General features: G+C 43.0%; 1 protein-coding gene across 1 annotated transcript in view; it reads right to left on the bottom strand.

Moving 5' to 3' along the window:
* Positions 1 to 5,798: 5,798 nt before the first annotated feature.
* The window catches only part of eif2b3 (eukaryotic translation initiation factor 2B, subunit 3 gamma), a 33,806-nt gene continuing 23,562 nt past the window's right edge, over positions 5,799 to 16,042 (bottom strand). Inside the window, exons 7-12 of the mRNA XM_071925137.2 lie at positions 15,757 to 15,893; positions 15,138 to 15,328; positions 14,372 to 14,434; positions 13,507 to 13,655; positions 9,918 to 10,021; positions 5,799 to 6,043 (exon numbers count right to left, since the gene is read on the bottom strand). Of these exons, the coding sequence (XP_071781238.1) occupies positions 5,991 to 6,043; positions 9,918 to 10,021; positions 13,507 to 13,655; positions 14,372 to 14,434; positions 15,138 to 15,328; positions 15,757 to 15,893 (697 nt within the window). The 3' untranslated portion in view covers positions 5,799 to 5,990. The remainder of the gene's footprint in view (positions 6,044 to 9,917; positions 10,022 to 13,506; positions 13,656 to 14,371; positions 14,435 to 15,137; positions 15,329 to 15,756; positions 15,894 to 16,042) is intronic.

Below are 16,042 nucleotides of genomic sequence, written 5' to 3' on the forward strand. Positions count from 1 at the left end.
GAAAAAGAACAAATCACAAACACATTTCAGGCCAACTCTTATCCAAATGAACAAATTATTTTCATGATGACAAAACACAGTGTTAATATTTGGTTAAGTGCTAGCCAGGCCTGATTAGAAAAACAAAGCTGTATAAGGACAACAAAGACTTGCATTCCTTGATGATGGAAAAAGTCTTTCTAAATCAACCAAAACCTTTGTAGTTTGTCAGCCACAAAACGTTTAAAGTCGGGCTGTTTGGTTGAAAGTTCACAAAGTTACCCTAAATATTATTGAAAAGGCAAAAATGATTCTGGCAACATTAATCAAAAATGTTCTACCATTTTTTTTCTGCAAGATAAAAGTGTCTTAGATATCAATGAAAAGCCAAAAGTTGCCTAGTAGCAGAGAGACATGCTTTCTGCATTGAGCACCTCTGTCAGCCTCAGAAGAGAGTAGGAGCTGCCACCCACAGTCTCACACAAGATTAATTATGATAATGCATTTCTTTACCCCTTTGTCATCGTAATGAATGGTTGCCTTTAAGGGAAAAAACACACAAAAACACAGAGAGAGAGGGAGAAACACACTTTTCTCTGAGTCTTTGTTTGTGCGGTTGTAACAGAGGTATTGTCAGACGTAGCTGGCAGGTGGTAATGCAAACTCAGACCTGTTGCTTTAGCTTGGGAAACAAAGTCCAGAACTTCACAGCTCTGTGTGTGTGTGAATATGTATGTCCATGTGTGTAAACATAGCCTGAAAAGTATAGCCTTTCAAAATTGCACTGCGCTGTTGTAATCTGTTACAACACGATGAACAAGCTTATAAAAGAGCTCCCATCCAAAAACTGCGCTTCATCTTCAAGCCAAAACTTGGGAGTCTTTTTACACACATAAATTATGGGTGTATAAATTCTTGAAGGATTGAATTTGTAGGTGAAAAATAAGCTTTTTGAATGATTTCATGCCATCTCAACCCAGAATACAGGGATATTCTAACACAAATGTGATATAACAAGAACTCTTAATAATCAAAAACAACTACAACACCATTAAGAATCACTCAATTTTTTACATTTCAACTGTGTCTGCTTATTAATAGTAGTCTTGGGTGTAGAATAGAATAGAATAGTTTTAAGAGGAATGCAATCGGTGGTATGCAGATTACAGTACAAAATAGACAGAATTGTTTGAAAAGTTTGAGATGGATAAGTATATGTTTGTTTGCTTTTTTGTTAATTTTAATTGGACTAACCAACCTATTTGCAATATACAGCAATTAATATATAGCACTGGAGTTTATACAGACTCTAGATAATGAGATTTGAAAAAAACCTGATGTATATAAAACGATGTAAAGCAGACCTATTGTATGGTTCTTCCTGTGATTTTACTGCAAAACTGATTTAAGATGTGATCCCAATCAACCACCCAGTCAATGTTTAGCTAATTAGCTGTGGGCCTCCACAGTGAAAGACAAGGATATCTGTGTGTGTGTGTGTGTGTGTGTGTGTGTGTGTATGTGTGTGAGGCATGTCACTGAGGTTGTTATCCCATACATGGGATCTCTGTCTCCACACAAACTCTTTGTTGGCTAAGTAACATAAGCAAGTGTTGTATCTGTTGAGCTTGTAAAAAGAGTGTTTGTGTGTGTGTGTGTATGTGTGTTCAGAAGTTTGAACGAGAGATTGAGCGGGGGTGGGGTGTGTGTGTGTGAGTGTGTGTGTGGGGGGGGGTATCTTGAAAGGTAGTGTGTGGAAAAAAAAAAGGGAGGGAGGAAATTCATTTGTGGCCGGAGAACACAGAAGACAAATTGAGGAAGTGTTGTGCTAATGTGTAGGGGTCAGCAGCAAACACACACAGGTTTCTGACTGACTGCCACTTGGGTGGCCTGCTCTCTCTCTGTCTCTCTCTCGCTCGCCCACGATCAGCCCTCAAGCCATGAAGCCACCCAGCTACTCAGCCAACCCCCAACCCAACAGTCTGACTCCACCCCACCTCTCACTGTGCATCTATGTATCTCTATGTATGTGTCTCTGCCATCTATCCTATGTGTGTGTGTGTGTGTGTGTGTATGTATGTATGTACTGTATCTCTCTATCTCTCTATCTATCTATCTATCTATCTATCTATCACCTTTCATTGGATTATATGAATGAATATTGGCACCAAGTTGCTTTCGGAAAACCTTTTTGGTTCAGTTAAAGAGAAAGCAGGAGCTCAGAACTGAAGGATCAGCATGTGTCATTACACATGTTTATGTTTTATGTTAAGCATGTTTTACCCCATTAGTATGAAAAAAACACTGACCACATTGTAGAAAATTCTTATGGCACATTTTCTGTTCCTCAGTTTTGGCGTTTTGTGATTTCATAATTCAGTCCTCACTTTTTAAATCAGTCAAATGAGTGTCAAACAGTGATTTTCAACATTTCTCTCTGAGAGCTCGACTTTTTAAAGGGCTTTTTCTCACCATGAATACTCATTTTGTGTAGGCTTTTCAAACAAAACGCACCCTGTCCCTTAAGCTACTAACCAACCAGCCAGCAGTAGACTTTATTCAGCTACCCTTGTGTTGGAGGGACATGCGGAGGCAATATCAAGATAACATAGCCAGCAGTGTCATATAATAAAATTTTCGTGTCTAAAACCATCAAATGTTGAAATCCCTTTTAATCTTCCCCACCCCAGTCCTGGGTCCCGTCCCAGACTCTGAAAAACACTGAGGAGGAAGTGGCTCTCACCAGAACCAGGGGCCGCTCAGACTCCAGACTTCTGTCAACTTCTATGATGTTCATGTCATATAAATGTGATGTCTTCATGATTTTACCCTGCACACACAGACATCAGAAATACTACACAACACACACACACAGACACACACACAAGCATCACCAAAGAGACACAGAAGTACCCATAGCACTTACACATCTAAGTGCCACAGAGGAGCTTAAAGCTGATAATGGAGCACATAGTATTACATTAACTGAAAAGTGCCAATTTAAAACTTAATTGCCATGTGTGCAAGAGTATCTTTGTTTACTAGCATGCTAGCTTTCATCCCTGCCAAAACAAATCTTTTAGGCAGGAGATGTGCTGCCAGCAAAGAAGCAATTCTTTTAAAAACTGATGATCCGATTACTTATTTTGCTCTTTTTGCATAACTAACCTTTCTTCCCTTTCTGGTGGAAGCTAGAAGAAATGTTTGGGATGCATAACTGGATCGAAATCTCTCTCTCTCTCTCTCTCTCTCTCTCTCATTAGAAACGTCCACCCAAGGGCCACAGCCCCGAAGACCAACAGACAGCCTGATATATGATCTGTGGCTTGACATCTGATCTCCAGACCTGCAAAGCACACATGCACATTCATGTATGCATGTGCGCACACGCATGCATTCACACACACACACACACACACACACACACACACACAGGGGGAGTGTGAGACTGAGCATTGATTAGTTTGTTAGACAGAGGATTAACAATGGTCATACACAGGCAAACGTACACATATGTGCGGACACACACACACACACACACACACACACAAGCAAACACACGCAGAGGCAGGCAAGCAGGCTCAGCCATGGTGGCGTTGTATTGAAGGGACTCTGGGGTCTTTGTATAAATATACAAACCTTTACCCAAACACACCCGGCTGCCAGATCTCATCATCTGGTTGAAGGGAGAGGTCAGAGTGTGAGACTGCTAAAAGGGTTAACACAGCCAAGACAAAGAGCGCAGACCCATCGAACTTCAACTGTGGTTTTCAAACGCTTTCAGCCTAAGACCCAGGTGACAAATGTAGTCTTTCACCTTAAGGATCCAGGCTCATTAAAACATCTAGTCCCTGTTGTCGTGTGAGGAGACAGCAGGAACAGCCTCGCCACCTGTTTTGGGTTCCAACCCAGAGACTAAAAAAAATGCCCAATTAGAAAAATGAGTTGGCTGATGTGGCTTGTTGTGACTCAAATTGAATGCACTACTCAATAGATGGGAACAATTTCGACAGCGTAAAGACAAAATAATTAGGTATCTGCAGACATAGAGGGATACAAGTCTACACGGATGCAAAGGTTAATACAGGGAGGGAAAACAGCACGGAAAAACAACTAGAAGAATGTTTACATGAAGGTCTATCTGACTCAATATAGTAAAGATGGCCAGAATCTTTCCAATTTACGAAGTATTTTTGTGAATGGCAAAATTGTGAAGTAAAACAAACTCTGACTTTGTAACTTAGAATCCTGAATGATGTGACAGTGCTTGCTGACAGAAACATGAACACAGGTACGACAGGGAGCGTGGAAAACAACTGAACTATTTAGCATTTTGGTCTGCGAGCCAAGACCTAAACAACACGGGGGAAGACAGTTCTGCGGTGGAGCCTGAATGGCCTTGTACTGAACATTTTTGTTTCTTTGTTTGGGAATTCATCTTTGTAAACTTTTCCTCAGCCCGGGACCCAAATTTAAGAAACGTAGTCTTGAAAGGGAAGCAGTCCAATGAAAATGTATGGCTCCTCTCTCTCTCACCATGTGCGGGACCACCAGAAATGCGCCTGTGACCCGTTTGGCGCTCCAACCCACAGTTTAAGAAACACATACGTTGAGTAAAATATAAAGTATGCCTCAAGAATCATAAACAAAGCAGTCCTTTTTCGACAGTGTCAGGGGATTAAAACATCGTTTCTACATTCATGACTTGTAATTTTGGACGATTTTAGTTTTCAGTTTTGGTGCCAGGGTAATGAAAGAAGATGAATCATGGGCTGATTGAAAGCTTCTAACTGGATCCGGAAAAGAAAAGAAAGTCAGATTGGTGATTTTCATTGTTTTCTTGTTTAAGGGCTAATGATAAAAACATGTCCGCCTCAGTGACAGAATAACAAATGCATCAAAAGGACAGTAGAGATGGAAGACAGAGCAACATCATAATCATTCTCTCTCTCCCTCTCTCGCTCGCTCACACACACACACACACACACAGCAACATCATAATCAGGCCACAAGAGACAGTCTAAATGACTCCTGCAAGGCCACAGACACAATAGGAAACAGAGGACAGTAAATCACACACACGCACACACACATACATACACATACACACACAGCACCCCCACAGACATGCTTGTCCTCATCTTCTTCCTTCGTGACTAAGGAACTTCAAACCTGTAATTTAAGAAATGCTCTGCCGAAGGAATGCAATAAATCTTCTGACAGCAAAGGGAGAAGAAAGGGAAAAAAAAAAGAGGAGAAAAAAGAGAAGAAAAGCGTCGGGCGCGAGTTGGTCTCCTTCTCTGGTGTGTGTGTGTGTGTGTGTGTGTGTGTATGTGTGTGAAAGGGTGGGGTGTCGGTGTTAACTGATACAGGATCAAGCTGGGTGGTCCGGGGCCTACACACACACCATTTTTGTGTACAAATAAACTTAACCCCCACGCCATTGTGGTCACCCCTCCCACTTCTTTCTCTCTCTGCGTCTCTGGTGTTCGCGGCTGCACAGTGCGCACGTGTAAACATCCATGCACACTCAAGCGTGTGCGAGAACATACTCCTCCCTCTCACACAGCGTAGATGTCGAATAATTGAGTGCGACGATTAGGAGAGAGTTAAGATTTGATAGCATCTAGTGTGGTGAAAAGATTACTAAGATCTACCTTTAAACCCGTCAGTCAAAAGGTCTGACCATCGCAAGTTTTGCCAGTTGACGTCATTGATTTTTTTCATCGAGTAACTTTATATTTTTTCTTTCACAACGCAATCTGGAAACATCATTAAAATGCGTTTAACCTAAAATAGAAAAATACAACTGGAGCTGATTCATGGGGTTAAACAGACCTGCTTTTATTTGAACACAATGTAGAAAAAAAAGCTTATGAAGAGAGAGTGTGGGACTGTCAAACAGCATCAAGGCTTCCGATTGGTCAGTCAGCCCATCAACTAGTTGTCCACCGTGTTTCGCTGCTCTCTGATTGGTTAATGAGGTGATGCGACTCCCGCCCCCGTGGCTGCTAGATCTCCATCAGCTGGTCGGTCCCGACAATGACCTCGTTAGTCCTCTCAACTAAACGAGGGAGGAGAGAGAGGGAGGAGAGAGAGGGAGGGAGGGAGGGACAGAGAGAGAGTTAAATTCATATGATATACACAATTAAAACACAAAACATACTGCTGGCGGATACTGCTGTTGTCAAGTTAAAACCTCGGAACTCGTAACTAACTTTCATATTTTAATGATGACAGGCTCGTCTATGGGTTGAGAAAGTTCTAGAACCCTCGGGCTTATGGAACCCTCTCAAAACCCATTAGATAAACTCAAAAATGCATGGTGGTCAAGCTAAAACCAAGTTTTTTTCCCCCATCCCTGATCATGGATGGGAATTTTGGTAGTTAGTTAGTAGTAGTTAGTAGTAGTTGGTAGTTTCAATGAGAGCAAATATGTCAACCACATTTCACAAAACACATTTTGGACACACCAGTCATGACTGAACATAGCCAGGCAACATAACAGAAGTAGCTGACAGAGGATCATGACAAATACAACCCCTCCCCTCCCAACCTGAAAAACAACCAAAAAAAAAAAAAAATCTAAAAGTAATGGCTGCAAAATTACTATTTTCTGGAGACAGCCCCAGCTGTGACAAATGTTTCCAATTTGTGTTTTTGCAACATAATGCTCATACTGTTATTGCACGAGGCTAAGCTCACTAAATGTCATATTATGAGTCTGTAATAAAAAAAACAACTTAATTTCAGACCAGCCTCAAAATCCTGAACGTGGCAAAACTTATGTCAGCCTGACCGCTACCTGAACCTGACCAAAAAAAAAACAAAAAAAAGATGCAGGCTTGACACCAAGTTTTTCAGCAATGTCTCTCTCTCTCTCTCTCTCTCACACTTTATCTATCACTATCAAACCCTAGCCAGTTCAACATGAGCGGAGCAGCCTGTACTCCTTGCATCCCTCCATCCCCAAAGCATCGGTGCTGATCCAAAGCAAACGGTGGCAGAACTGATTAATGTTCCGTCCACACAGACGGGTTTTAGTGTGAAGGAATCTGTTGCGGAGGACCGGTTTGAGCCTCTGCCGTTTGGAGGAGAGGAGAAATGGAGCATGGGACAGCGGGAGAGGAAAGAAGAGGAGGAGATTGGAGAGGGGGGAATGGAAGAGGAAAGGTTACTCCATTTGGGCCAGTTGATAGGTCAGTAACTGGCTTCACGAATAGAATTACTATGAGAAGGGGTTATTTTCATTTTTTCTTCTTCTGGGTTAGTACAAGCCCAAACTCTGACCTACTGGCCTGACTGGGCAAGTGGGGGAAAAAAAATAACATTGAACCCTGCAATGAATCTATCAACAGCCATGTGTCCTTGAGCAAGACACTGAATTATTTCGCTCATTTTAAACCGCCGCTCTGGATAAGAGTGTCTGCTAAATGCGTAAATGTAAAATGCTGTGTAAGTAGAGGACAGGACAGTAGAGTCAGAGTATGCAGCACCAGTGGAGCGGTGCATGGTGTCTTCAGAGAGACAGCACGAGGGCGAGGGAGAGATAGTGCGCATCTACATGCAAGTATTTGCGTGCCTGTGTATACCCATTGTATGAATGCCTGTGGGTGTGTGTATTTGTCAAAGCACCCAGAGGACCAGTCTGTATCTTTCAAATATCAACACCTGACAGACAGACTTTTGTGTGCGTTTATGTGTGTGTGTGTGTGTGTGTGTGTGTGCAGTTAACTGTCAGGGTGGTCCGTAGCTGCTAACAGCCTGAGGAGTAGAGGGGGTGTTTAATGCCTTTAGCAGCCTTCGGTCAGCCAGTTAGCCTGGTGGTGAGAGAGACAATACTGTACAACACTATGAGATAAAGTCAAGGGGAGACTGCTTTTATCGCTAGTACAATGTAGATTCATCTAATCTAATGTGATCTAATCTAGATAGACCGACCGGCAGGCAGACAGAAAGCGATACTGCCAATGTTGTCAGTGTTTTGAATACTTTATAGATTACTAGTTTTTTAAACAATCATGCTAACAAAGTATTTAGCATTTACTGAACTGAAAAAAATGAGTCACAACACTGTCATCTACTGACAAGGATGATTTCAACCCTTTCTGCAGAGACATGACAGCGGCCATACAAGCAGCTCTATGGCTCTATAGCTGCTCAGACAAGATGAGACACAATGGAAAGTCCGTTTATCTTTCCCTGCTCAGGTTAAGATAGATTTTGGGGTGAATATTTGTGAATCCACAATGAGAGTGTGCATATGTGCTTTATGACAAAAAAAGTTGACACTAAATTGACATATGAATGAACAATGCTATGATTCAAGAACTGCAGATCTTTGAACAGATGAGGGTTAGGAACAGCGTAATGGAAGAGAAACTTTAAGCACTTTGATCACATGGTAATCAAAGGCTGTGGGATAAAAGCAGAACGGTGTGTCTGTGTATGTATGTGTGTGTGTGTGTGTGTGTGTGTGTGTGTTCATGTGAGACAGAGAGAGAGACAGTGAGTGAGAGAAAGAGAGGTTTTCAGTCAGAGATAGAAGTTGGAGGTCTGCTATAGTGTGACTAAACTTTGCCTATAGGCTATTTAAAACAGTTAAGAGACTGAGGGCCGAAGTTTCCAATATTGATTCAAGTAATGTTACCAGTTGCTAGCCAGTAGGAAAAACTGTGCCAAAAAATAATAAAGCAAGATCTATTCTGCTCAAGTGACCACTCAGTGGATGCTCCAAAACGTTCCAAACCTTTCAATGTCGCAACTTTTTCAAACATTTTTTGGCTAGCTTAGCTCCCCTTCTCCCTGTTGTTACTTAGAGCACCCTGTTGTTCACTCAATTAGGCTGCTCAGTCTGGTAGCTGAGCTTGCTCTCTCTCTCTCTCTTTTTCTATCTGTGTGTGTGTGTGTGTGTGTGTGTGTGTGTGTCACATTGATGGAGAGGTTAGAGAGCAGGGCCAGAACAGGACCACCCGGAATTCAACAGCAGCAGCCTCCAGCCACATCCAACACACACACACACACACACAAACACACACACACACACACACACACACACACAATACACACACAAGCGCACGTGTGCATGGACGCAAACACAGCTAGCTCCGGAGACAAGAGGATTAAGGAAATTTAAAAAATAAATCTCTGACAAATCTCTCTATCACACAGAGTTCAGAATTAAGAAACTTTCCTAGTTGGCCAGAATGCCTGGCACATGTGAACGGATGCCACACACATACATTAGCACATTATTAGAGTCACAGCCTGAGGGAAAGACATCCTGTCCTTTCATTCAGTAGCATAGCTTTGGGGAAGCCATCTTGTGCCCCTCTGAGTAAGCGTCCAGTTGAGTTCATTTGGGGACGCAAAACGGCCCAAACTACTTAAGACGATTTTATTAATGACATTTCTACTTTTTTTACATAGTATGTAGAGTACACTGGCTGATCTACCAGCACCCGCAATGACGCAAACCTCTAGTGACATTTCTCCTTGGACTAGTGAAAGCCCAACTCCAGCCCATAATATGAAGCTACTGACTACACTTACATGCATGCTGCAACTGGATTCAGTAACATGACTGAAAAGTAAGACTGTTGGTCACCATCACTATCAGACTGTTACAATGTAGTTTGAACATGTGACCAGTTTGGTTAGTTTGGAGAAAGCGTCATTTAGATTAAACTGATTTCATTTTCTTAAAAGTGGAAGAACCTCAGAACAGACATAACACTTGTGTTTTTTTTCCATTCAGGCATTCTAAATGCCTGAAACATCGGCACATAATTACAGTGAGAAAAAAGGATAAATGAAATAAAGACAAAATGGGAATAAAAGTTCGAACTGTTATCTGTCAACATCTGGGGGCATTTTGGTTAATGTTTGTGTTTGTGTGTGTGTGTGTGTGTGTGTGTGTGTGTGTGAGCTTGTCTCACCCTCTGGGTCTATCCGTTGTCCGTTTCCCACCAGACAGTATTTGAGGTCCGCTCCTCGGCCGATAACAGCATTACTGCAGATCACACTGCCCTGGATATTACACCTGGAACACACACACACAAATTATGTTAATTACATTCCTATTACATTCAGAGCGGATGTCCTTTCTGACTGTAACTATATTTCAAATATAGATGTAGCCAAATAAATGAGAATTTTCATGGCTACACAACAACCGTGAGTTACTACAGTCGTTGCGATTCTTGCTATGCGGAGACTAACGGAGGGACCAACCCATAGTTTGAGAACCTTTGAGCAATGGAAGATTAATATTTTGCTGGGATAGGTTTGGCAGAGTAAAATATTATTTTCCCACTTTGCTGTTTGCTCTTCAGGTCCTGCTGGAGGTTAGGAGAACATATTTATGATCCACATTCTGTTTTCTTCCTTGTAGCTTACGCACGATTCTCACACACGCACACGCACACACACACAGAGTAATGAACATTCGCACTGGGAGCTGCCCAGTACAGCCACAGTCTTCTACCAGCAGTTGTGGGTTGAGTGCCATGCTCAAGGGCACATTGACAGTAGAGATATTCATATATTCAGGTTCTCCCACCTGCTCTGAGGACTCAAACCAGCAACCTTCGAGACACAAACCTGTCTCTCTAACCTTGAGGCTGTAGAAGCCCCATCAACTGAACTTAACGACATTACATTAGCATATATATTAAAGAACAACAGCAGCCCGAGCTGTGTGCGTGAATGTGTGTGTGTGTGTGTGTGTGTGTGTGAGTGTTAAGAGGTTGTTGACCCTATGCTATGGTCCCACCTGGGCTGGCAGTGTCAAGCCACCACGCACACCCACACACAGCCAAACCACCACCATAAAATTCTTGGAGAGGAGACATAGACAGTCCTGTGTGTCCTGTGTAGAGTAGCCAGGGAGGGGTGTGTGTGTGTACGTGTGTGTATGTATGTGTGTATGTGTGTGTGTGTCGGTAGCTTGGGGAGACCGGTGGAGAACACATGTCTGTCTTGCCCAGGCAGTGACGCACACACACTTGGCCCTCTGCGCCTCACACACAGGCAGGTTTGTATTGGCCCATTCTATTCAGGTGGTTAGGCCTGGAGGGAGAGGGAGAAAGGAGTGTGTGTGTGTGTGTGTTGTGTGTAAGTGCGACTACCTAGGTGGTGGTGGTGGTAGTTGGTGATGGGAGATTACAAGATTCAGAGTTTTGTAACATTAGAGAGAGGGAGAGAGAGAGAGATAGAGAGAGAGAGAGAGACAGAGAGAGACAGAGAGAGAGAGAGAGAGAGAGAGAGACAGAGAGAGAGAGAGCGAGAGAGAGAGAGAGAGAGAGAGACCACCAAAGAAGCTTCGGAGCTGAAACACCACTAATTACTAACACCAGGGCTCCTCCTTGCCATGACCCCCCCACCGTCTCTCTCTCCCTCACACACACACACACACTCACACACCTCACCCCCCACCTCCTGTGCCACCCCCCCAAGTAAAGTTGACCCCTACTATCCCCCCTCCCAAACATGCAGCGCTTTGTCAACAAGCTCTGGTCAGCTCCAAACAAAGAAGGCAGAAATGCGAGGGGTTTCTGCGACATGGCCGGGGTCTGCTAATCCCCTCATACTGGCTCTTTCTTTCTTTCCTTCTTTCTCCTTCCTTCTTATGTCCTCAAAGAAAGAAAAGAAAGAATTGCAATTTCTTTCTTGCGTGCTAGCTTGCTTTCCCCCCGTTTCTTTCCCTCTCTTCTCTCTCTCTCTCTCTCATTCTTCCGTGCCTTTGTGCGTGCACCTACATGGGCATGATGAGGGTCCCCATGCTGGCTGGCTGGGGTCCCTCAAAGGCTTAAGAAGAGATGGAGAGAGACAGAGAGAGAGCGAGAGAGAGATGGAGCTGAGGCCTCCAGACAGAGAGAGAAGAGAGGGAGGAGAAAGACATTGAGATAAAAGAAAAAGAGCATGTGAATGAGTGCATTAAAATCCAGACTCGGGGCCAAGATGAGTCTCTTTCCACCAGGGATTCTGACTAAGGAACTGAGTATATCAATCTACATGCTAATTCTACAGTAGCTACCGCCTCTCTCTCTAGCAGCGAGTCCTCTTTATGTTTCATGTGGCAACAAAGTAGTAGATCTTGACCACTGGAACTACTGGCTACTACAATTGAGACCAATCAAAATGCACAATAACGCGGCCGGCCATAATGTGCCACCGTTCAGCGTGTAAATCCGGCTACACCGGTTTCTTAGCCCTTTCCATGGAAGATGTGAAGTCATGATGTAGGGATTTACATTATACTTAAAGCGTTTTACATGTCTGCAATGGTTTAACTGGGTTCCCACATGGCACCTTCCACAAGTTTTCCACAACTTTCCTTAACTAAGTTGGAGCCATTATTCGTTCCTGGGTTTGTTGATGTTATTTTGCAGCTCTGAAAAGTTGCAAAGGGGTAAACAGTCTGGTTTCCACTACAGTTGGCCTTTGCTGTGGAGAGAAACAGCCTATTTGCAGGATTTGTAACAGATCCGTTTGGTAAAATTCTCTGATATTCCCTCATTTCCCCAGAGAATTTATCAAATTGCCCCGACTTTCCCTGTCTGGAATAAACGTCTCAAGATTCCACGATATTCTAGAAATTCCATAAGTGGGAACTTGGTATAAGCAAGTGACCAAGCAGCTAAATGAAAGATATGGACGCTGTGTGTTTCAGTTGGTGGGTTACTTAGTGTGTTATTCACCAGCTATGTTTGTTTGGAACTGGCCTCTGGCTGGTTGCACACCAATAGATGCATTGTCAACCCAGCGCTCCATGTTTGACCCCACATAACACAGAAAACAAGACCCCGTAACACCACCCATCAAGACACACACACACACACACACACACACACACACACACACATACACATCTGCCTAACATGCATGCACACACACACACACACACACACACACACACACACACGCGCACTCCATTTGCACAGAGGAATGTGCACCTAGAAGACTCAATGGAAAGATAGGTAGTGAATAAAACAATAAGCATACCACTGCTGTCAGATGTAAACATCAAGCAGCTTTCACAAATTAGGGAAAAAAATTGTTTTCAGATCTGCAATCATGCGTTTTTGAAAATATGGGATCGGTTTTGAATAGTTTTTGGGGTCGTGGCGCTCAGCACATAAAAGGACTTTTATTAAAAGGTCTGAAATTTCAATTCAAGCAAAAATGTGAAGATCTGGATGGAGTTACAAGATTTTCATCCAACTCATGGCCAACTCCGAGGCACATGTTTCAGTAAAAATTGGCAATAGATAGGAAGACTCATTCTATTTTGACGTCTTTGTTCACTAAATTAGCACACTCTTTCACTGCTTAGTCACACGATATACTGCATGTATTGCAGAAACACCAAATGAATGCTGGCGTGAGGATTGAATTCATAAATGTGCCATGAAACTGAAACTCTCGTTCAGGTGTATTAGTTCGCAACTGGATTTCAAGGTAAAATGTTACCAGTGAGAGTGTACACATGCTTGTGTGTGTATACGTGTGTGTGTATGACCTCACCCCTCCTCGATGGTCACCCCGTGCATGATGATGGAGTTGGTGACTTTGACCTTCTCTTTTACAGTGGTGGAGTTTCCGATGGTGGATCTCTTTATAGAAGTCTTATCTGCTACCTGGCACGATGCTCCGATGATGCTGTCTGATCCCATCTGTGGGAAGCACGCACACACACACACACACACACACACACACAATATCATTATTGACGGTGTACAAACAATGAAAGAGAGATACATAAGCGTCTCCGATGATGACTTTAGACAGTGAGAGAGACAGCTGACAGAGTGAGGGAGCTGTAATGTAACTAGGACAACATAGAAAACAATAAACGGGACAAAATGGGAAAGAGCAGGAAAACTGGAATCTAAACATGAATGGGTCTACTAGTATGTTAAAAAAATAATTAGATAAAGAAAAACACAATTCCTGAGGGAAAAGGACCACTAACAGACCACAGCAACAAGGCTTTAAATGACAGTATCAGGGCAGCAGGTCATTCTGGCTTTAATGTTTTATGAATAAATATGAATGTATGAAAGTTAATTTGTCTGACTGTTGGTATTTGACTTTGTATTTGGCCATAGCCATTACCCATTTTGTGCTGCTTACACAATGGCATGTGTAAGCAGGGCACTGACATCACATGTGGCAATTTTCTTGATTTTTTTAGGTTTAAGGTATAAAACGTACTTATAACTCAGCAAAATGTCCCACATGCCACTGTAGTAAAACTGTAGTGCTGTTGCTCAAGCTGCTTCTGAAACAAGATTCCGACCCCTGCTTCAGAAAATGGCTAATTTGGGACTTTTATTGTGGAAGGTGTAAGCCCAGTTTAACTCTATGATATCCAGCATATTCCACTCACCTGACATCTCTCAGAGATGACAGCAGACGGGTGGACCGCTGGCTCCTCAAACAGCTTTGGAGCCTGGCAGAGAGGAGAAGAGAGAGGGGAGGGAGACATGGGAATGAAAACCACGCATTAATTGATAGGCAATTAGACTAGATCAGATTAAACTTTAATGAACGCTGTGGTGAAATTGGGCCATTGCAGCAGCAAGAAGTAGTATACATCAAAGAAAAACAGGATTTAAATAAGAATAGAGCAATTGGGGGTTATATAAACATATGCAACAGTCAATTCCAACACTCAGACATTTGAGTAAGTATAAGAATATAAAAGTATAGGTATATAAGTAAGAACATATGAATGAAAATGTGCCAAAAATGATGGAATCAAGCATTAACAGGTGCAAAATAGAAGCAGTGCTATCAGTAGCAGCAGAGCTCACTGAGACCAAAAAGAATGTGAAATATGTGCACTATGAAAAAGATGAAAAACTCCGAAAATGAGAGGGACATGAGAGTATGAGAAAGACAATATGTGAAAAAATTACAGCATACAACATGATGAGATGAGGAAAAATATGTTTGTATTTACAGGGGGCCACACGTATGTACAGAAGAGTTTAGGCATGCATTGTGGAAAACTATACGCCCTCCAGATATTTTCACTTCACTTGACAAATGTAGATAATATGTACAAAACACACAGATTTGGGTATGTGCATTACTGGCTGTCCACCTTATCAAACAACACTCCAGATGGGGGAACCATCTGTCCCACTCACCAGCCGGTTTGCCTCTATGTAAGCGGCTAGCGTGTTGACGCGGTAGCACAGGCCCTGGTCCATGATGTGAACGTAGCAGCGCAGCCTCCCTCCATGGTAAGCCTCGCTCATGTCGCCGCGGTGGTCGTTCCAGCAGGAGCGCTCCTGGGCCAGCTGGAGGAGGGGCTCGTCCCGGGACGAGATCTGGAGCTCTGGACAGAGGGGAGAGGGGAGAGGGGAGAGGGGAAGTTAAGATGGTGATACATGTGCCGTGTTTTAGGGGATCTCCTGTACCTTCTGTATGGGCAAGGTTTCTCCTGTCCTGCCGAATGCTTAGGTGGTGAACTTAGGGGAAGGTGATGTTAACTTTGGGAAGAAGCTGATGTATCTTTTCCATTCTTAAAGCTTATGCATGAGCTCCAGACTTCCAGAGTTCCAGTTGTCTTATCTCTGCTATTGAAAGTTATGTGTTCTTAGTGTATGTAACCAATACTGATAATGTTACACCTAACACCAAGGAAAACACAAATTGACCACAGAAATACACCTGATCAGCACTGCAGTTTTTCGTCTGATTTTGAAAAATACATATGTGATTATTATGAGTGTGTGTGTGTGTGTGTGTGTGTTTGTTGCTGACCGAGGTTGGGGTTGCCGTCATTAATTTTCTGGTTCTGATCCTCCACATCGTCTTTGGTTTTCTGGCTGTTAGTGGTTTTGGAAAACTGCTTCCGCACCAAGTACGGTACCAGCTCCCCACGGATGGATGAGATGGACCTGAGATAAAAGAAGAGGAGAGTTATCCACACACAGGAAAGATGGCTCAGCCAGCTAGGGCACATGTCATGCCATTGCAATGTTTTGGCTCACAACGTTTGTTGCGTACTGTCCACTCTCTCTCTCACCCATCTGTTCTGCCACTCTCC

The sequence above is a fragment of the Centroberyx gerrardi genome, chromosome 13, assembly GCF_048128805.1.
Source record: "Centroberyx gerrardi isolate f3 chromosome 13, fCenGer3.hap1.cur.20231027, whole genome shotgun sequence".
Taxonomy (NCBI): domain Eukaryota; kingdom Metazoa; phylum Chordata; class Actinopteri; order Beryciformes; family Berycidae; genus Centroberyx; species Centroberyx gerrardi.